The 23599-nt window shown below is 37.3% G+C and overlaps 1 protein-coding gene and 1 pseudogene across 8 annotated transcripts in view; both read right to left on the reverse strand.

Moving 5' to 3' along the window:
- The window catches only part of LOC103566333 (zinc finger protein 184), a 33036-nt gene extending 14322 nt beyond the window's left edge, over nucleotides 1–18714 (reverse strand). Inside the window, exons 1-3 of one of the 8 annotated variants that reach the window (XM_070585120.1) lie at nucleotides 17852–18489; nucleotides 17251–17345; nucleotides 3642–3721 (exon numbers count right to left, since the gene is read on the reverse strand). Coding sequence is in view for 3 of the 8 variants with exons in the window: in XM_070585117.1 (XP_070441218.1) it covers nucleotides 17251–17344 (94 nt within the window). In the remaining 5 variants the exon portion in view is untranslated. Of the gene's footprint in view, nucleotides 1–3641; nucleotides 3722–17250; nucleotides 17346–17851 lie in introns of all 8 variants that reach the window. The other 7 variants (XM_070585119.1, XM_070585117.1, XM_070585116.1 and 4 more) reach the window with 7 other exon arrangements.
- Nucleotides 18715–22651: 3937 nt separating this feature from the next.
- Nucleotides 22652–23352, reverse strand: LOC139077183 (zinc finger protein 79-like; annotated as a pseudogene).
- Between the last annotated feature and the right edge of the window lie 247 nt (nucleotides 23353–23599).

The following is a 23599-nucleotide window of genomic DNA, read 5'->3' on the forward strand; positions in this document are numbered from 1 at the left end:
AGAAATATGGCTAGTCCAAATTGAGCTGTGCTATAAGTGTAAAATACATACCAGATTTTGAAGATCCAGTACAAAACAAATGTAAAATATCTCTTTAATAAATTTTTATATTGAGTACATGTTAAGACGATGTTTTAGGTTATGGGATAAGATTAAAATTAATTTTACCTGTTTCTCATTATTTTTTTTAAACATGGCTACTAGAAAATTTTAAATTACATATGTGGTTCGCATTATATTTCTATTGATCAGTGCTAGCTTAGAGAGATTAAGAAATTTTCTCAAGGCTACAGAGCTAGTAAGTGGCAGAGCCAGGATTCAACCCAGTCAGCTGGGGCCCAGAGTCCACTTTCTTCACCACTGCTCCCCATGTTGGGTCAGCATATTCTTCAGCACAGCACTTATCACAGCCTCTTTTACTAGACCCTGAACTCCTGGAGATGAGAGACTGAAGTCTTTAACATTTGAGCCCTCAACTCCTGGCACAATATCTGGCACACAGCATATGTTTGCCAAATGTTTGGTGAGTGGACAAATGTTGGCTGTTTTTTTTTTTAATGAGAATGCCACAATGACAGTAGTTTTTAAAAATCAGTCCAGTCACTTTTTTTTTTTTTAACTAAGCCCTGGAAACTGTTTAAAGCAAAAGTTAAGATAAAAGCACTATCCTAATTTTTGGAAAAGTAAATGTTTGGTGGCAAGTTTCTACTTTTTAAATAATTACAGGCATAAATGCTAAGGGGGAGATTCAACCTATAAACCGTAACAACCACTGCAGAGACAACTTTTCACAGATACCCATTACTAAGAGACAGAAAGAGAAACCACGAAAGGAACTCATGGAGTAGTTAGAAAATTAGGTAAATCAGAGCTTTACACTGTCATGCACAGTATAAAAAGATGGTTTCATAAGGACAATGAACTCAATTTTATCTAAGAAGATAAAAGAGGGCTAAGGAAAAGTCACTAGATTCTTTTGAAAGGAAAGGAATAATGAATGCCCTTCATGAGCATATTTATAGTACAGTGGTGAGGGACAAATACAAACTATAGAGTCAAGAAATAAATGTGTGATCATTAAAAAAGCAACATTAACGACCACTTTTAAAAGAAATTAACTTGCTTCAAAAAAGTATTTACTTAAAAAAATTATATATATCAAGATCATGAATACTATAACTAATTCCACTAATATATAACTGTTAGCATAAATAAAGTTCTTTTGTGTATCATTCTGCGGAACTCTGTAAATACCTGCCACAAGGATTGGCATAAAAGGAAGCATGCACAGTAGATGGAAGTACATGAATAAAGAGACTAAGATAAAAATGAGCATGAGATTCAGATAACTGAGCCTGAAAGTTTTCAACAACTTTATTAGGGTTTGCTAGGTTGCCTAATATATATGATTAACCTTGTAATTTTCCCTGGATTTTATAGTAGAAAATGTATGCTCCATTTGTAGAGGTACATAATCAACTTTAATGAATTATCCAGACATTCCACATCTTTATTTTTTATTTATTTATTTTGTGTGTGTGTGTGTGAGGAAGATTGGCCCTGAGCTAACATCTGTGTCATTCTTCCTCTATTTTACGTGGGATGCGGCCACAGTGTGGCTTGATGAGTGATGCTACATCTGCGCCTGGGATCTGAATCTGTAAACCCTGGGCTGCCAAAACGGAGCTTGCAATCTTAACCACTATGACACTGGCCCGGCACCAACACATCTTCATTTTTTGTTTGCTTGATTCTGTCTAGTAGTAAGAAAGGCATATTATCTTTGTACACTTGTCAATATTTCTTTTGCATTTTTAACATATTTTGTATATCGTATATGTATATTTTATTTATATATATTTATAAACTCTGGTGCTATGCTATTCAGGATAGAAAAAGCCATGGTATGTCTTTATTGTAGATTATACCTCTCAAATTAACAAAAATGCTTATCTTGGCCATAGGGAACAGACATACTCATACCCTGCTGAAGGGTGTATAAACTAGGATAGCCCTAATGGTAAGCAATTTGGTAATATTTACCAAAATTACAGGTACATAACTGAATCTTTTATCTAGCAATTCTACTTTGGGAAATTCATATATATGGAGGAATTCATTGCAGCATTATCTGGAAACCCAAATATTCCTCAATAGGGAACTGACTGGTTAAATTTAAAAACAGAATTATACACAGTTGTAAAAAAACAGGAAGATCTACATACCGATATGGAAAGATCCCCAAGATATAGTGAAAAAAGCAAGATGGTAAACAGTATGCATAACGTGTTCTTTTTTTGTTATAAAGTCTGGTCAGATAAGAACAGGATTATCTAAGGAGGGTGGGGAGCTGGAACTGGGCAGAAAAAGAATATGAAGAAGGCCTTTCACTGTATATCTTTTCCAATTTCTTATTTTTGAACTATATGGATGTATTAGATATTCAAAAAAAAGCAAACTTAATCATAATCCTAAAAGACCTCCTTTGTCTTATTTTCTTTGGCTATAAATTCTATTTTTAAATTAATTCTGTAGTTCAGCTTCCTTTTTATTTATATCTGTATAATCTTTTATTTGAAATCTTTCTTTATCACTTTGGTTCAAAAACCAAAACACAACTAAACCAAGAGGCTGTACTTTAAATAGGGACGATAACAAGTACTACAATTCAGGCTTATCACAAAGATTAAATGAGTTAATATGTAAATAATATGTAAATATGTAAAGCATTTAGAATACTTAGAAAGTATTTTAATCCAATTTACAGTTTTTATTATAAGTGGCATGTTTGATCTTTCAGCTTTCATTTTATATAGAAATCTTGTTTCTAATTTTTCTATATAATTCTTGTACCCATTCCCAAAGTCAACTGTAAGACTGAGCCATCTCCACAGAGTGTTAAATCTCTGAAATTTGAACTCACAAACATCACACACATTCTCACCAAAACCTCCTATTTTGATTCTTCCAGGTTGTCCATTCCATTACTCTTAGACTTTAGCAGTTTGTAGCTCTATGTGGAGGCCGCCCCCCCCCCCCAAAATCAAATTTCCTAAGTCTACATGATGGAATAATCCATACTTTAAGAAGTATCAGGTTTCTGCTTCTGCATATAAGGAGCTTGGAAGTCACCACTCTATCCTAACAACAAATACAAAGGTGGACAACTGAAAAATCAACAATTCTTCTTTGATCCTTAAGAGACCAGAGGACACAGGGCAAACCACTGCCCCCGAGAAGGGAAAGACAGAGGAATACAGGCAGTCACAACTTATAGGATCAGAGACTCACCAGTGGAAAATGCTGCAAGAACCAGTGCCAGGGGTAGAAAAATCTGAACTATAACTGATGAATTGCTGAAGGCTCAGTGTGGACAACTCTGAGAGTAAAACACTCTAGGGGGATGCAGTCATGGGGAGGGAGGGCATCCATAATATTGTGAGATTTAGCTCCAAGAGCTCGACTAAATTCCCAAAGTAAACATCTGAGAAAAGTCCTCTTGGGCTTTTGGCAGGGGAAGGGAGAAAGGATCCATTCTGAAATAACTCAGAACATTCTGTTCTTCTTAACAGGGCTGACCCTCAGGGGAAATTAGTTAACCTCAGCCTAACCTGCTTGGGTTTTATCAGAGCCTAACTCACCTTAAAAGAAGGGAAATACCCAACTCCAACTGGCTCTGGCCTTTGACATGGCAGAAATCCTCTAACCCATTCCTGCTATCCTGTGGGACGAAGGGAGAAGGAAAAAACAAAGAAACACTTTTGAGGTTCACAGTCCAGAGAGAAAGGCTCACTAAAGGACTAAGACCTAATCATAGGACCATAGAATGCCTGCCTTCCCCCAATATCTTACCACCACATTACTTAAGGCCTATTTCCAGCAGTTCCTTTTACCCAGTACATCATGTTCAATTATCAATGAAAAATTACCAAAAGGCAAAAAACACAATTTGAAGAGACACAGCAAGCATCAGAACCAGATATAGCAGGGATACTGGATTTATCAGACTGGGAATTTAAAACTACTATGATTAATATGCTAAGGGCTCTAAAGGATAAAGTAGACAGCATTCAAAAACAGATGGGCAATGTAAGCAGAGAGATGGAAATCCTAAGAAAGAATAACAGAAAAATGCCAGAGATAAAAAGAGAAAATGTAACAGAAATGAAGAATGCCTTTGAGAGACACTTTAGTTGACTGGACACAGCTGAGGAAAGAATCTCCAAGAGGATATTATCAACAGAATCCTCAAAAACTGAAAAGCAAAGAGTATAAAGTCTGAAAAAAACAGAACAGAATATCCAAATACTGTGGGACAACTACAGAAAGTATAATAAGTGTAATGAGAATAACAGAAGGACAAGAAAGAGAAAAAGGAACAGAAGAAATATCTGAAACAATGACACACATTAATGTCAGACACTAAACTACAGATCCAGGAAGCCCAGAAAACACCAAGCAGGACAAGCACCCAAAAAACTACAGCTAGACATATCATTTTTGAATTATAGAAAATAAAAAATAAAGAAAAACTCCTGAAAGAAGTCAGAGGACAAAAATACCTTACCTAGAAAGGAACAAAGATAAGAATTACATCCAACTTCTCCTCAGAAATCTTGCAAGCAAGAAAGTGGAGTAAAACATTTAAAGTATTGACAGAAAAAAAATTAACCTAGAATTCTATACCCTGTGAAATTATCCTTCAAAAGTGAAGGAGAAATAAAGACTTTCTCAGACAAAACTTGAGAGAATTTGCCAGCAGACCTGCCTTGCAAAAAATGTTAAAAGAAGTTCTTTAGAGAGAGGGGAAATAATATAGGTCAGAAACTCAGATCTACATAAAGAAAGGAGGTGCACCAAAGATGGAATAAGTAAGGTAAAATAAAAACTTAATATTCTTATTCTTAATTGATTTAACAGATAACAGTTTTTTTTTAAATATCAATAATAGATTACGTATGCTTATGTATACATCCTATATCTATGTATAATATGTATGCTTGTGTATTAACGAAATAAATGACAGCAATGATACAAGACAAAGGAAGAAGGAATTAGGATTATTTTGTTATTATAACGCACTCACACTACCCGTGAAGTGGTATAGTATTATTTGAAAGTGGACTTGGATTAGTTGTAAACGTATATTACAAACTCTACGGCAACCACTAAAAAAATTAAAAACGCATAACTGATATACTAAAAAAGGAGAGAAAATAGAATCATATAAAAGGCTCAATTACAACCACAAAAGGCAGAATAAGAGTGGAAGAATAAAAAGCACTAACAAATATGGTAGATATTAATCCAACTATATCAATAATCACTTTGAATGGTGATTATTTGAATGGTCTAAATGAACCAATTACAAGACAGAGATTGTCAGAGTGGATCAAAAAACAAGATCCAACTATATATTGTCTACCAGAAATCCACTTTAAATATAAAGACACATACAGATTAAAAATAAATGGATGGAAAAAATATACCATGCTAACACTAATCAAAAGAAAGCAGAAGCAGCTATATTAATTTCAGACAGAGCAGACCTCAAAGTAAGAAAAGTTATCAGGGATAAAGAAGGACATTTAGCTAATGACAAAGTGGTCAGTCCTCCAAGAAGGCATAATAATTCTTAACATGTATGCACCTAACAATAGAGAGGCAAACTATATGAGGCAAAAACCGATAGAACTACAGGGAGAAACAGCTGAACCCACTGCCATAATTGGAGACTTCAACTTCTCTCAGAAATGGACAGATCCAGCAGGCAGAAAATCAGTAAGTACACAGCTGAATGCAACATCATCATCAATCAAGTGGATATAATGGACATCTATAGACTACTTCATCCAACAACAGCAAAATACATATTTTTCTCAAGCTAATAGGGAACATTCACCAAGACAGACCACATTCTGGGCCATAAAACACACCTTAACAAATTTAAAAGATCAGAAATCATGCAATATCTGCTTTCAGACCACAGTGGAATTAAACTAGAAATCAATGAGAGAAAGATAACTGGAAAATCCCAAAATACATGGAGATTTAAAAACACACTTCTACAGGGGCCAGCCCGGTGGTGCAGGAGTTAAGTTCACACATTCTGCTTTGCTGGCCTGGGGTTCACCAGCTCGGATCCTGGGTGCAGACATGGCACTGCTTGGCAAGCTATGCTGTGGCAGGCATCCCACATAGGAAGTAGAGGAAGATGGGCATGGATGTTAGCTCAGGGACAGTCTTCCTCAGCAAAAAGAGGAGGAATGGCAGCAGATGGTAACTCAGGGGTAATCTTCCTCAAAAAGAAAAAAAATGTAAAAACACACTTCTACATAACAAATGGGTCAAAGAAGAATTTGTGAGAGAAATTTTAAAATACTTTGAACTAAACGAAAATGAAAACAATTTATCAAAATTTGTGAGATGCAGTGAAAGTAGTGTTTAGAGGGAAATTTATAGCACCGAACGCATATATTAGAAAAGAAGAAAGATCTAAAATCAATAATCTAAGTTTCCACCTTAGGAAACTAGAAAAAGCAGCACAAATTAGATCCAAAGTGAGCAGAAGGAAAAATAAAAAAAGAATTAGAGTAGAAATCAGTGAAATTGTAAACAGGAAATCAATAGAGAAATCAATAAAACCAAAAGTTGAAATGATCAATAAAATTGATAGGCCTCTAGTCAGGCTAATTAAGAAAAAAAGAAAAATGATACCAGTTACTAATATCAGAAATAAAGAGAAGACATCACTAAAGATTTCATACGCATTAAAAGGATAATAAAGGAATAGTATGAATGATTCAATGCCCACAAATTGGACAACCTAGATGAAACAGACCAATTCCTGGTCTATTTGGCAGATTGCAAGACAATCTGCCAAAACTCATACAAGAAGAAATACACAATTTGAATAGGCCTATAGCTATTAAAGACGTGGAATAACTAATTAATAATATTCCAAAACAGAAAGCACTAGGACCAGATGGGTTCACTGATGAATTCTACCAAACACTTAAAGAAGAAATTGTACCAATTTTCTATAATCTCTTCCAGAGGATAGAAGCAGAGGGAATACTTTGTAACTCATTCTATGAGGCCAGCATTACCCTAACACCAAAACCAGATAAAGACACTACAGGAAAAGATACTATAGACCAATATCTCTCATGAACATAGATGCAAAAAATCCTCAACAAAAAAAACTAGCAAATTGAATCCAACGATGCATAAAAATAATTATACACCACAACCAAGTGGGATTTATCCCAGGTATGCAAGGCAAGTTTCACTTAATGTAATCCATTACATCAACAAACTAAAAAAGAGAAACCATATGATCACATTAATAGATGCGGAAAAAGCATTTGACAAAATCCAGCAATCATTCATGACAAAAAATTCTCAGTAAACTAAGAATAGAGGGGAACTTTCTCAACTTGATAAAGACTATTTTAAAAAACTGACAGCTAACATCATTCTTAATGGTGAGAAACTGGAAGCTTTCTTGCTAACATCAGGTACAATGCAAGGATGTCCACTCTCACCATTCCTTTTCAACACTGTACCAGAAGTCTTTGCTAATGCAATAAAACAAGAGAAGTAATTAAAAGGTACACATACAAATTGGGAAGAAAGATATAAAACTGTCTTTGTTCACAGATGACATGATCATCTGTGGAAAATCTGAAATAAAAGACAAAGAAACTCCTGGAACTTATAAGGCATTATAGCAGGACTGCAGGATACCAGGTTAATACACAAAAGCCAACTGCTCTCCTATATACAAACAATGAACAGTGGAATCTGAAATTAAAACCACAATACCATTTATGTGAGCACTGAAAGAAAATGAAACAGCCATAAATCTAACAAAGTAGGTACAAATCAATATGAAGAAAATTACAAAATTCTGGTGAATGAAATCAAAGAAGAAATAATAAATGGAGAGATATCCCATATTTATGGATAGGAAGACTCAATATTTTCAAGATATCAGTTCTTCCCAACTTCACCTATAGATTCAATGCAATCCTTATCAAAACCCCAAGAAGTTATCTTATGACTATCAACAAAGTGATTTTAAAGTTTATACGGAAATGAAAAAGACCCAGAATAGCCAACGCAATATTGAAGGTGAAGAACAAAGTTGGAGGACTGACACCACCCAACTTCAAAACTCATTATAAAGCTATAGTAATCAAGAAAGTGTGGTCAAAAATAGACAATGAAACAGAATAGAGAGCCCTGAAATAATCCCACATAAATATACTCAACTGATCTTTGACAACAGAATAAAGACTTTAAAAAATGGAGCAAAGATGGTCTCTTCAACAAATAGTACTGGAACAACTGGACATCCACATGCAAAAAGTGAACCTAGACACAGACCCTTACACCTTTCACAAAAATTCACTCAGAATGGATTGCAGACCCAAATATAAACTGCAAAACTATAAAATTCCTGGAAGTAACATAGGAGAAAACCTAGATAACATTGGGTATGCTGATTGCCTTTTTAGATACAAAACAATGCATGAAAGAAATAATTGATAAGCTGGACTTCATTAAAATTAAAAACTTCTGCTCTGCAAAAGACTGTATCAAGAGAATTAGAAGACAAGTCATACTGAAAGAAAACACTGGCAAAAGACATATCTGTTAAAGCATTGTTAATAAAACACAGAAAAATTCTTAAAACTCAACAATAAGAAAACAAACAAGCTGATTTAAAAATGGACCAAAGATCTTAACAGACACTTCACCAAAAAAGATATACAGATGGCAAATAAAGCATATGAAAAAATGTTCCACATCATATGTCACCAGGGAAATGCAAATCAAAACAAAGTGACACCACTACACACCTGCTAGAACGGCCAAAATCTGAAACAATGACAACACCAAATGCTGGGGAGGATGTGGAACAACAGGAACTCTCCTACATTGCTAGTGGGAATGCAAAATGCTACAGCCACTTTGGAAGCACTTTGGCAGTTTCTTATAAAACTAAACATACTCTTACCAAATGATCCAGTAATCATGCTCCTTGGTATATACCCAAATGAGCTGAACCTTACGTCCACACAAAAACCTGCACATGGATATTTATAGCAGCTCTATTCACAACTGCCAAAACTTGGAAGCAACCAAGATATCCTTCAGTAGGTGAATGGATAAATAAATTGTGGTACACCCAGACAATGGAATATTGTTCAGTGCTAAAAAGAAATGAGCTATCAAGTGATGAAAGGACATGGAGAAAACTTAAACACATATTACTAAGTAAAAGAAGTCAATCTGAAAAGACTCTATGTTGTATAATTCTAATTATATGACATTCTGAAAAAAGCAAAACTATGGAGACAATAAAAACACCAGTGCTGATGGATGGAAACCAGACTTTTGGTGGTGAACACTATGCAGTCTGTACAGACATCAAAATATAATGATGTACACCTGAAATTTATATAATCTTATAAACCAATGTAATCTTAATTTAAAAAAAAAGATCAGGGGTTGGGGGTGAGGGGAAAGATGAATAGGCAGAGCACAGGTGATTTTTAGGGCAATGAAAATACTCTGTATGACATAATAATGACAGGTATATGGCATTATACATTTGTCAAAACCCATAGAATGTACAACACCAAAAGTGAAAACCCTAAGGTAAACTATGGACTTTGAGTGATTATGCCATGTCACTGTAGGTTCATCATTGATTAAAAAAAAAAGTACCATCCTCATGAGTCATGTTGATATGAGAGAGATTATGCATGTGTGAGGGCAGAAGGATATGGAGAGTAGCAACCAGCTAATTATGTTGAAGGCCAAATATAACTGAACTAGATTTGACAAATAATATCTTGAAAACTTAGTATGAAAACTAGTAGAGTTGAAGCAATAAAAAACAATGAACAAGAGAATTGTGACATTGCTCAGGATCAGATAAAAATAAGTCTGCCTCTCTCACCAGGAATATCAGAGAGAACATAGCCAATACATAAAACATGTAACAACAAAGTAGTGCCTGGGCACACTTAGTGCCTGGTACATAGAAAGTGTACAATGAGTCATGGTTGAATAAATAAATGACTCTTCATCAGTCTCTATCTGGGAAGTAATGTAGGATCTAAAATATACTGCATGACTCTTTCTTTTAAACACAGAAATTATTCATATAATACAAAAGCATTTACAAAGTATTCGGTATTACAAGTACTCAAATGCACTGTCATAAAGAAAATATAAGGTGAGAAATAACAGAAAGAACATATATTGGTCTCTGACCCCATTCCTGGCACAGAGCTCCTAAAATATCCTGTAATTTCCTAAGTGATAAAAGCACCAGGAGTATCTTTTGTTCTAATACTTGGTCTTTGTCCTTGGTTCCCGACAAAGAGTTCCTAAATCCCCTGGAATTTCTGAGTGATAGGAGTGTCCTTTGTTCTGAGGTTACTCTTCATAGGCTCCTGAACAGCCTGAGGATAGGGGCTCGTCACCAGAAAGACCAAGCCATGATTAGAAGCTTAGAACTTTCAGCCCCACCCTCCCATCCTCCAGGGAGGGGAGAGGGGCTACAGATTGAATGAATAGTCAGTCATGCCTATATGATGAATCCTCCCTAAAAAATCCCCAAAGTACAAAGTCTGGAGAGCCCCCAGGTTGGTGAAACCATCTATGGACTGGGAGGGTGGCACACTTCAACTCCATAGAGACAAAAGCTCCTATGCTCCAACCCTCTGTACCTTGCCCTTTATATCTCTTCATCTGGCTGTTCATCTGCATCCTTTATGACATAAAAAACTGGAATACATAAGTAAGTGTTTCCCTGAGTTCTGTGAGCTGTTACAGCAAATGACTGAATCCAAAAAGGGAGGTCATGGGACAGTCCAATTTGTAGCCAAGTCAGACAGAAGTTGTGGGCAACGTGGGGGCCTACTAATTGCAATTGGCATCTGAAGTGGGAGGCCATCCTGTAGGAAAAAGCCCTTAACCTGTGGGGTCTTCACTAACTCTGACTAGTGTCAGAACTGAATTGAATTGTAGGACACACAGCTGGTGTCATAGCGAACTGCTTGGTGTGGGAAAAACATCCCACACATCTGGTGTCAGAAGTGCTGTGAGTGTGGTAGTAGTATGAGAGTAAAGGAGAAACACACAGGAGTGTGTTACCCAACAGGAAAGGTTTGTTAAAGGAAAATAGATCTACTATATATATATATATATATATATATCTTAACCTTAAAATCTTAAAAGTAAGACCGGAAAGGATTAAACCATTTCTAAGTAACTTAATTGCATCTCAGATAAAAGCTCTTAAATATTTCTAGGAATACAAAAACATCTAACACCCAAGAAGATAAAATTAATGTTTGGAATCCAAACAAAGATTACTAGGAAAAATAAGAAGAAAACTACAACTCACAACAAAAAACAATTAATCAAAACCAATCCAGAACTGACAGATGTTAGAATTAGAATTATTATAGCTATATTCCATATGTCCAAAGAGTTAAGCAGAGAATCGTGGATGAAATAAAAAAGACTGAAATTGAATTTCTAGTGATAAAAATTAAAATGACCAAGATGAAAAATACACTGATAGAATTAAAGGTAGACTAAAAATTGCAGAAGAAAAGATCAGTGAACTTGAAGACATAGCAATAAAAACTATCCAAAAAGAAACAGAGAATGACGAATTTTTTTTAAAAAAGAAATGAACAGAGCATCAATGAACTGTGGGACAAATTTAAACAGACCAATGTTTGTGTAACTGGAATTCCCAAATTGGGGGAGCGAGGCAGAAAAAAATATTAGAAGAAATAGTGGCTTATAACTGTACAAATTTGATGAAAACTACTAAACCACTGACCCAAGAAGCTCAACAAATTCTAGGCACAAGAAACATGGAGAACAGAACCAATGCACTTTATCAAATTGGTCAAAACTAGTGATAAAGAGAAAATCTTAAAATCAGCCAGAGGAAAAAAAGACATATTACACATAGAGGAACAAAGATAAGATGACAGCAGATTTCACACCAGAAACCATGCAGTTGGGAAGACAGAGGCGCATCCTCTTTAAAGTACTGATAGAAAAACAAAACTTGTCAACCTAGAATTATACACCCAGAGGAAGTATCTTTAAAAGATGAAAGTAAAATAAAAGCATTTTTCAGACATAAGAAGATTGAGATCATTCAGAATATATTCTCTGAGGAAAGTGGAATTTAGCTAGCAATCAATAACAATAAGATATCTGGAAAAATCCCTAGATATTTGGAAATTAAACAACGTAGTGCTAAGTCAATTAGTCAAAGAAATTACAAAAAATATAAGAAAATATTTCAAATATAATGGTAATATATGTAATCATATCAAAATTTATGAGACATAGTTACAGTAGCACTCATAGCCTTGTCCAATAGAGCTTTCTGAAATGATCAAAGCACTGTATACTTGTACTGTCAAATACAGTAGCTGCTGGCCGCATGTGACTACTAAGCATTTGAAATGTTACTAGTATAAGCAAGGAAATAAACTTTTAATTTCATTTAATTTTAATTAATTTAATTTTAAATAGGTGCATATGGCTAATGGGTACTATACTGGACAAAGAGTTCTATATCTTGATGTGGTAGAAGTTACACAACTGTAAACAATTGTTAAAATTCAAAACATTCAGATGAAATTGATGAATTTTATTTCATGTAAAAGATACCTTAAAGCTGGGAAAAAATAACAGGAAGGATACAACTGCCAAGGGTGTATAAAATAGAAAGAGGGAGAAGGGAAACAGAATAAAGGTATTGAAGATACAGGAAAGATGAGATCCAAAGCACAGGTAGAAGAATTGTTACAGAAGGGTAGATAGAGCTCCTCAATTTAAATGGGAGGGATAAAGAACGGGACTATACAGATTTAGGCAGGCTGACGTTCGTTTCAGGATGGTGAAAGGGTTCCCATCTAAGAGACTGTATTTTCTTTGTAATCTGTGAAGAGAATAGAGTGGTTCAAGGTCTGAGGAAACAAAAGAAGTGTGAAATAGATATAGCAGTCTAAGTTTTCCACAGAAGTGTCAAGGATTACCAAGATTATCAAGGGGCAATGTGAGGTTGGAAATCATAAATTTACAATTGTATTAAATCATTCAACATTTATTTAACACAAATTTAATGGGTAGCTACTATATATCAGGCACTATTCTAGGCACAGATGATATAGCAGTGGATAAGAAACAAAAACAAGGAAGAAAAGAAAGAGAAACTCTGCCTGTATAGAGCATACTCCATAGTAGGGGAAGACAAAAAATATGCTAACCACATAAATAAATTGTAGATTATATTAAAAGGTGAAAAGTACGGTAGGGAAATATAGATCAGGCAAAGGAGATAGAAAATGCTGACGTGAGTAAGGGGGATAGTGGTGCAATTTTAACTTGAGTAGTCAGGAAAGGCTTCATTGAGTGGGTTACACGTGAGCAAAGACTTGAAGGAGGCAAGAGAATGAGCCTGGTACATTCAAGGAAAAGAAAAGAAGTCAATGCAAAAAAAACAGAAATCAACGCAGCTGGAAATAAAGGAATAAAGGGAAGCATGATAAGAGATGAGGTCAGAGATGTAATGAGGGCCAGACTGTAGAGCTTCAGAAAGTGTGTTTACTATAACGCAGACCACAGGCAGGTCCCTGCCTGTACACGTCAAGTCCTCACCTCTGGAATCCTATCTTCATCTAAGTTTGAGGTCTCTTTTCACTTGCCTTATATGCCTTGCTGTAAATATATACTTAAAAAATTAGCTCATCCTAAGTAGCTTCCCACCTGAATCCTCTCCACAGCACACTGGTTTCCTTTCCAAATCATCTAATTTCTCTCGAATCTTCCAGGTTCCCCAACTGGAGTCATTTTTAACTCTACTCTCTTTTATCCCCTATATCTAAATCAAACCAAACAAGCTTCATTATGGGATTTTCTTTTTCAAAAATTTCTACTAATTCACCATCAGCCATACAGTAAAATCCAAACGCCTCATTCCTATCTAGTATACTCAATCTCACCCTCACAATTTTCAATATAAACCTACCACCTATTGCCCCACAGGAAACATGCTCACTTCTACTCCTAAGGCTGGCCTTATGTTTTCTCCCCTTAAAGGCCCTCTGTCCTGCCTTTGACTAAATTCCAACCATATTTTAGTGCCGACCAAAATTCTATCCCCTTCATGAAATTTTCCAAATTATACTCTCTCTCCTCTGAACTTCTGTGGGATATTTTGTCTTTATCACTTGAAAATAATTTATGTCTTTCCTTGAATTTTTCCTTAACTCCTTGGTTGGGCCATAGACTCCTCAAGGACTAAGTACCACAGACAATGGCTTACTTGAGAACCTAACTGCTACGGCTGCTTACCTAATGAAAGACAGAAAAACCATGGGAAGGCAGGAGGCAAATGATGACAAGCCTTATGAAGCCTATGGTCAGAGACTAGGCCTTACTTGGGAAGAAAATATCTGGGGTCAGATCACTGTACTGGATTTTGTTGGGACCTAAACCAACAGAATGAAAGTAGGAAATGTAAGCTAACACTTTAGGATTTAGGAAGGAGATCCAACTCACCCTGAACATGGCTATCATGGGCCTAGTGTCAGCCTTTCCCTCCTCTTTTGGGCTCTTGAGGAAGGGCAGAGTCTTGAGATGGTGGCACTGAGGGGAGAGACAGGAGCTATGAAGAAGTCAGTTTGTGTCTACAGCTACAACAGTTGACATTCTAGAACTGCACTCTCCAATATGGTAGCCACTAGCCACATGTAGCTGTCTAAATTTAAGTTACCTAAATAAAATTAATGACTTAATTCTTGAATTGAAATAGCTAAATTTCAATTGCTCAAAGGCCAATGTGGTTAGTGGCTATGGTACTGGACAGCACGGATTTAAAACATATTCACAGAAAGTTCTATTGGACAGCACTGGTCTAGAAATCCACATATGTGGTACTTTGTGAGACGACACCAACTGAATCTTCAGTTCCAGTGAGTAAGGGCATCTAGATATTCTGTGCCATCCCATGACCACAGAGGGGCCACAGAGACTGTGGCCTCAGTCCCATGCTGTATCCTATGAATGACCAAAGTAGGTCAGAGAATAAGAGCAGTAATCTAGTCTCTATCATAGCACTTACTATCTGTATTGAAATGACCTTTTTGAGTGTCTTTTCTCCTCCCTTCCCTCAGGCAGGAATCAAGTTTTATCCATCTTTACATCCCTAATACCAACACTGTGCATACCTACATATGATGGGTGCTCAACATGTTTGCTGAACTGAATAAACTGGGCTGAAATCTGTGTTGGAGTCATAATCCAATTACTAACATACTGGATTCAAGTATCTATTCAACTCTGTGCTAAGGACACTTGTAAGCACTGGGGATGTGACAATGACACAACAGAAAAAAGTCCCTCAGAAAGACGCAGCAAAAAAAAACCCAACAAATACATACAAGCATATACAACCTCAGGTAGTGATAAATGCTATCAAAAGAGTAGGGTAAGTGGATAAAGAAGACCTTTATTTTAGATAGGATGGCCAGGGAAGATTTTCTGGGGAGGCAACATTTGATTAGACTTGAATAAAAACAGGGAGTGAGCCACGAAGACATCTGAGGGTACACTGAGAGAAAAGCAAGTGCAAAGTCCCTTCATCAAAACCCTGAGGCAGGAATACCCTCAGCATGCCCTAGGAAGAACAGGAGGCTAGCGGGGCTGGAGAGTGTAGTAAGCTAGGGGAGTGTAAGAAATGAAGAATGGATCATTAAGTGATATAAAATAGTACCATCTCCCTTGGTTCTTCAAGGATCTAGGAGAAATTGCTTTTCAAATTCTTTCAATATAGCACATACTGCCTTTATTATCACAAGCAGTGTTACTTAAAGGAAAAAACACTCAACTGGGAATGAAGAACCTTGGATTCTAATATCTAGGTGAGCAAAATGCTGTAAAGCATTGAGCAAGTCACTAATGTCTTTGAACATTAGTTTCCTCAGTGACAAAATAACAGGGATAAGAGTATCTGTTTCCACTGCTTTACAGAATTTTACGGAGATTAACCAAGATTAAAATTTTTAAAAGACCTACTGAATTTAAACATTTGAAGGGAGAGGTTTAGAACACTGCTTCTTAAAATGTGCTCCCTAGACCAGCAGCATCGGCATCACCGTGGAACTTCCCAGAAACACAAATTCTTAGGTCCCACTCCAGACCTACTGAATCAGAAACTCCAGCAGTGGGTTTGTAATCCGTGTTGAACAAATCCTCCAGGTGATTCTGATGCACACTCAAGTTTGAGAAGCACTGGTTTAGAAGAAGGTGAAACTGTTGAGCCAGTCCCCAAATTACTAAAACAATGGAGAATCTCCTCTTGGAGTTTCAGAATGTTGTTGCTTGCGGCTGCCATGAGTTAGTAAATATACTGAACGTTTCACATAAATCAGAGGCTCTCAGTGGACAGGAACCAATCCTTATGACCAGAGAAAGGAGCCCCACTAGCATTTAATGTGTGAGAGCCAGCGATGCTACACACCCTTCAGCACAGGACAGTTCCATACAATTTTCAAATGTCCTGCAGAACATCCACATGGGTGAAAATCTGTTGATACTTATCAGAGCTCAGAACCTCTTTTTTTATACATAACCACAGAATTTTGGTTTTGGGGTTTTTTTCCCAGTGCTAATATACAGTGATTTTTTTCTCTTGAGTTGCAATGTGTTCCCTTTTATTTCTCCTTAATTTTAGAGTAAGGGCATTACATAGCTTTAAAAATTTATGCATGTAGGTTAGTTTTACCAATTTAATGAATTTCTTTTCAGAATAGAAACAAGGGCATTACAAAATATTTGTTATAAAAAGGGCCTGTTGGGTCTGAAAGAGTTGAGAACACTGATACATTGGGTCATTTAACCTCACAACAACTCCCTGATGAAGGTAGTCAAAAAAGTTAACTTGCCCAAGGTTACCACACAGGCCATAAGTCTCAAAGTCAGGATTCAAATTCTGATGTGTTTGCCTTCAAACACTAGGCTGAATGAAAACTGAAGTTCACACAAAAATCTGTGCATGAACATTTATAGTAGCATAATTCATAACTACCAAAAGCATCTGGAAACAATCCAAATTCCATTAACAGATGAATGGATTAAAAAAACTGTGGTACATCTATTCAGTGGAATATTACTGAGCAGTAAGAAGGAACTCACATACACAAGATGGATGAGTCTGAAAGGCATTGTGCTGAGTGACAGAAGCAAGTCTCAAAAGGTTACACAGCATATGATTCCATTGATATGACATTCTGGAAAAGACAAAACCATAGAAATGGAGAACAATCAGTGGCTGCCAGGGGTTAATGGCGGGGGGGGGGGGGGGGGTGTGAATATAAAGGGATAGCACAAGGAAGGTTTTTGGAGTGAATAAAACAGCTCTGCATCCTGATTGTGGTGGTGCTTACACGAATCTATACATATGTTAGAACAGTACGCCCCTCTCATATCAATTTCACAGTATGACATTTTAAAAAATAACTAAGTAAAACAAACCAGACTGTTTCCATTGTGCCATGATAGATAAAAGGCTGGCGTGGGAAAAATGCGTCATGCGAAGTGACATGAGGGGTTTCGGCCAAGGCTTCAAACATTCCCTCTCATGCAGCCCCCACCACTGGCGTGGAAAGAAGCTCTCTTCCCACCTTCTCACACAAAGCTCTTTCCCCAGGATTCTTAAGGTGAGCAAAAGGAAGGCTACCTCTCCTCAAATTCAGTCTTCGGACCACTCCCACACCCGACGTGGTCTATTTCTTACCTCTTTCTTCACGGAAAGTCGTCCCCTGCACCTTGCAGTGCTCCCGGCTCTGTGACATCACACAGGCTGTTTCCTATACTACCGCTAGTTCTGCTTCCTTAGTGATCCTGGGCCTCCTGCAGACAAGCCCCTAGACTAGCCAAGGGGCGTCTATTCTCCAGTTTGTGGCTCTCAGGGAGTTCTCCTCTCTGCCCCCACCTATTTCTGACCCCTTGGCACGAGGCTGGGCCTCGTATTTTATCACTGGCGCCGGCCAGCCGCCGTCACTCTCTGGATAGTCTCAGCCCCAGGCTCCAATGCCCAGAAGCCGCCCCAACCCCGGGGCTCTGGACCCCCGATCCCGCACGGTTCTGAGCTGGTTTGAGTACCCGCGGAGACACTGCAAGTCCAGTGGCCTGGAGGGACCGTCCTGGTTTCTTCCCGCGCCTCCCGGGTTAGAGACAGCCGCAGGTAAAAAAGTGAACCGCTCCCACCTCTCCAGCCCGCACACAGCCGCCCCTCTCCCCCAATCTTTCCGAAAGGGTAAGGCCCAGGCCCCGCGAAGCTCCAGGCCTCGCGAAGCTTCAGAACCCGTGAAACCTAGGACCCGCTTGCGCCGTGCTGCAGACACCTCAGCCTCACGGCGCGCGGCAGGAGTACCAACAAAGGGTTCTCCAGTCCCAGAAGAACTACGCCTGGGCGGTGCTTGCCACGGCTGGAGCCACTCTCCCTCCGCGGACTACATTTCCCAGGCATGTCTGCGGCTGTGCTGATTCAGGGACAGGGGCGTGGCTAGAGCCGGCCCAGGTGATCCTAATTGGACAGAGGCGTGGCCACTGGAGAGCGTTGCTTGTCTGGCTATTTTGCTTGGGGTCCTGATTTATGAGACTCTTCCACGGTAACTAGGGTATACGTCAATAATTTGCATGTAGCAGAGTTCCTCTGTATTACAACATTGACTGTTCTCTAGTAAGCAAAGGACAAAGGTAGGTTCCTATTATTTTTTTACAACATAAACAACTAATTAAAAGTCACTGGAACACAGGAAAATCAGACTCCTTTACTTTATAATAACAATAGTCAATTACTATTAACCACATTCTGTGTGCCAGGCCCTCTTTTAAACACATTTTATGTGTTGTCTCCTTTGAAAAAGCAAAAACCTGCCCACCATTAACCAGACCTGGATGACACTGATAAAACCTGCTGCAAAGTTAACAGGAAACGTTATTTCTCCCAAAATCATACTGCAGCTGTAAAGTGTCATAATGATCCTCTTTAAATAATTACTGCTTTCTTACAAATGACATCTCCGCCTTTGCCTTGCTACTGCCACTAAAAAAAAAATTACTAAGAAATCTTGTTTGCTAAAATCATAGGCTGTTAGAGACTAATTGACATCATATCAGAATAAATGAACATCCCAGTCTTGCCTGGAGAATCAGAGCCATCTTTGGCAGAGAAAAAAATTCTCTATTTCCAAACCAGCTGCAGAGCTTCAGATACAGCATTTGCAGTCACGACATATCACATTTATCTTAACAGATTTCCAAAGAAACAGGACCCTAAGTCCACCTTTTAATCCAGAGTGGCCTTGCATTGAGCCAATCAAAAGACAGCTTATTTTAAACCCTCCCTCAAAATCCTACAATACCCCTGTTTCATCCTTTGTGAGATGTCCCATGGTTTCTGCTCGTGCTAGTCTACTTTGTTGCAGAGAATGAGTAAGCCTAATTTTGTTGGACTATAAATTTATTCCTAGTAGTTCTTATCAGATGTGCTTTAACACATTTTACTTCAAAACATAAGCTTGAACAGAGACTGGCACATTGTAGATAATCAAATATTTTTTGAACGAATGACTGAGGTCATAATTAACTTCATTTTACACATGATGAAACTGGCTCAGAGAAGCAACTCACCCCAAAGTCACCCATACGATTTGGCTACATGAGCTCACATTCTTAATTATTGTGCTATGTACCTTACTACTTTCCAAAGGCAAAAATAAAAACAGGCCCAAGATATCACTTGCTTAAAGTTTCCATTAGCTTCATACTTAAAATGGAAACTAAACCAGGTTCCATTCCCTGGTAAGGTATGGCCTTGATGTCAGTTGTTCATTCTAACAGTGATGAACGTTAAGGGACCTAGCACTGAGGCGCACATGAGTTGTTTTGAGAAGTCAGTAATGCACAGAAAAGCACAGTGCATGGTGCTGAATAAGTGCTGCTGTATCTGTCTCTCTTAAAGTGTCTTAAGCTCTTCAGTTCCTTCCTAAATGGACAAGCCTGGGAAAACAACGATCAATGGATTTGTCTGATTGACTCTTTACATTTCTTGATTCCTATATCTAAACAAGTCTTGCACAATCCTTTGGTTACGAATGGGCAAAATTTGAGACCCCTCCAAGTATGTGGCTTTCTCCTTTAGTGCATATCGGTGGTTCCTTCTATAGGTTGTTGTGAAGATTAAACGCGTTAATAATGTAATGCTGCTGAGAACACAGCCTGGCAAATGACACAAGGAGCATCTCAAGGAAACTGGGAAGTTAAGAGAGAGTCAAACAGAACTCAGAATTAAATATCTAGAAACTCAGTGCTCCCAAATGAAAAACTGCCATGAAAGATTCAAATAAAGCAAAATTGGAAAAATACAAGCAATGCTATCTGAAAAAATGAGAATAGTTATTGTTAAAATAAACTAGGCAAGATTAAAGTTCATGGCCTTCAATGATGCAGCAAGAGATGAAAATGCGTGTATGTGTGTGTGTGACATACATGTATGTGTGGAGAGAGAAGTAGATGCTGCTGAACTCAAATCTGGATCTTGTAGACTTGCAAATCTAAATAAAGACCTAGTTTTACAAACTTCTCAAGAAAGTGCACATATTTTGAAGAAAAAAAATTACGTGATTTGAAAGAGAAATAATAGAAATTTTTGAATGGGCTGTTTACATATTATTTTTTAAAAGGTTTATTGATGTATAATTTTTAAGTATACAGGTAAACGGCTTGACAGATGTATACACCTGAATGACCACCACCCCCAATCATGATATAGAACATTTTTATCTCCCCAGAAAGTTCCTTTGTGCCCTTTGGCAGGCAGTATCTCTGTGTATAACATTTTAATGTATTCCCATTAAATATATGAAATCAGAAATTTTTATTAAAAATATATTTGATTCATAGATTCTGTAATGAAAATTTATATAGTACTTTGTTTGAGGCTATGTCTTTTGGCATTTAACTAACTTTGACTGATTTTTCAAATGAAAACTAGCATTATTGACTTTAACATACTCAAACTGCCCAAAATGCCAGCTGTTAGAGCTGTACCCAAATAAGGACACTGTCATTAACTCATCAATGGATGGATAAAATTGAAGTTAATTGAAGTTTAACTTGTATTTTCCATTTTATCATACTGAATACGGGCCTAAAAGTTTAGAGAAATAATTTCCATATATTGCTGCTATTTCTGTTGTCATTATTTGTCTGTATTGCAATTACTGCAGTGCCATACAATTTGGAGTATACTTTAGTCGTGTTTGAACTTATACTGATTAACAGTAAACTAAAGCTAAATATAAATGAATTTTAAAGAGGGAGCAGAGCATTTCTATGAAGGGAAAGCAAGAAGTAAGTCAGGTTTCCTGATTTCATCATGTTTAGGTCATTTCTGGTTTCATCTTCGTATGTTGTGGGTATCTCAAGGGAACTCTGATTTACTATCATCTTACCTTTCTACCTAAGGCCCAATCTCTTAAAACGGCATGGGCTCATTTAATATGAGTAATTAGGATTCATGCATGAAGAAAAATTACATGGTGCTTTGTAAACCAAGTGCCAAGAAATAAGGAACAGGCTCAGAGATATAGTATCTGTGTGTCTTTCCTAATCTTTTACTTGTTCACTGGTGTGTTCAAAGGAGACAAGATAGGTTTCAAAGAGTACATGGCTACATCCTGTAAAAATTTATTCTTGTGAAATAAATCTTGAACGTCACTCTCTTCCCACGTGTCTTTCCTCTTTAGATTCAACCTTGTGATGTTGAGGATGAAGAGGTAAAGAGAAGCATAGTGATGGAACTGCTCTGTTAAAGGGGTCAGTTATTTAAAGGGTATCCTTTTGCTCCTACAAGTCCTCTGGTATTGATCTCTCACAGTTGAGAAGACCCATGATAGATACCTGGATTCCTTGCTTCTCTGAATAGAACTTGTAGATATAGAATTTGGGATGCTCTTCCCACTTAAAAGCACGTTCTCAATTTTATTTAGGTGGTTCCATTTCCAGTTGGGGCATTCCTATTTTAAAAATCCTAAGAAAGTTTCTGAGGGTGAGCGTACAAAAGATTTGACCAAAAATGTATTAGTAAATGATACAAGCATTTACTGTTGAGTCTTTGTACAAAACCCTAATAAAAAGCTACTAAAGAATGTCAAAACCACGCAATACCTCTCCTCAAGTATCTTACAAAATATATTTAGTGGTCTCTTGCTGACAACATTAACTTGCTGACCTTTCATGAAATGTCAAGACTTACTTAAATTTTCCTTGTCCTACCAGTAAAATCTTTGATCTCTGGTGATGACCAATATTTACCAGAAGTCATTAGTATTTACTAGAAGTCATTAGTACTCATCACATTCACAGACTTTCTAGGAAGTGTGAGTTAGCAGTTGCTTAAAGAATTGCACGCTGGTTAAAGGCGTTTTCACACTGACTACGTTCACAGGGTCTTTCTCCAGTGAGTATTCTTTGGATATTTGGTGAGACTTGCACTCTGGCTGAAGACTTTGCCACATTCACCATATTCCTAGGGTTTCTCTCCAGTATGGATTATCTGATGTGTGGTAAGGTGTGAACTCTGACTGAAGGCTTTCCCACACTGGCTACGTTCACAAGGTCTCTCTTCAGTGTGATTTTCTGATGTTTGACAAGATTTCCACTCTGGCTATAGGCCTTCCCACATTCATTATATTCACAAGGCTTCCCTCCAGTGTGGATTACTTGATGTATGGTAAGGTGTGAACTCTGGCTAAGACTCTTCCACATTCATTACATCTGTAGGGTTTGTCTCCAGTGTGAGTTCTGGAATGACTTCTGAGAGCAGTGGTCTCTGCAGGCCTTCCCACAATCAACACATTTATAGGATTTTTCTCCCTTATGTGTTCTCTGATAATGAGTCAGGGATGACTTTTGGCCAGAGGCTTTCCCCACACTCATTAAATTCATAAGGTTTCTCTCCAGTGTATATTAGCTGATACTGAATAAGAGATGACTGGTTTTGGAAGGCTTTTTCACATTATTTACACTCACAGAGTTTCTCACCAGTGTGTATTCTTTATAGTTAATAAGTGATGAACTCTTGCTGAAGGACTTCCCATACTCCTTACACTCATAGTGTTTCTCACCAGCATGAGTTCTCTAATGTTTAATGAGAGAAGAACTCCTGCTGAAAGTTTTCACACAGTCGTTGCATTTAAAGGGTTTCCCTCCACTGTGGATTTTCTGATGTTGAAAAAAGTTACATTATCTCTGACGACTTTCCAATTATTATATTCAGAAGATTTCTCTCCAAAATGAAATGAGAAACAATGAATCATTATATGATTATTAAGAAAAGAATGGTAACTGAGTTTTTATTCCTTACATTTGTATGGTTTCTCTACACTGCATATTTTATGATGTTTCATTCGCTCTGTATTCCGTTTGAAAATATTTTCAGTCATATCACATTTATATGGTCTCTTTCCTGTAGGAA

Source organism: Equus przewalskii, chromosome 19 (assembly GCF_037783145.1).
Source record: "Equus przewalskii isolate Varuska chromosome 19, EquPr2, whole genome shotgun sequence".
Taxonomy (NCBI): Eukaryota; Metazoa; Chordata; class Mammalia; order Perissodactyla; family Equidae; genus Equus; species Equus przewalskii.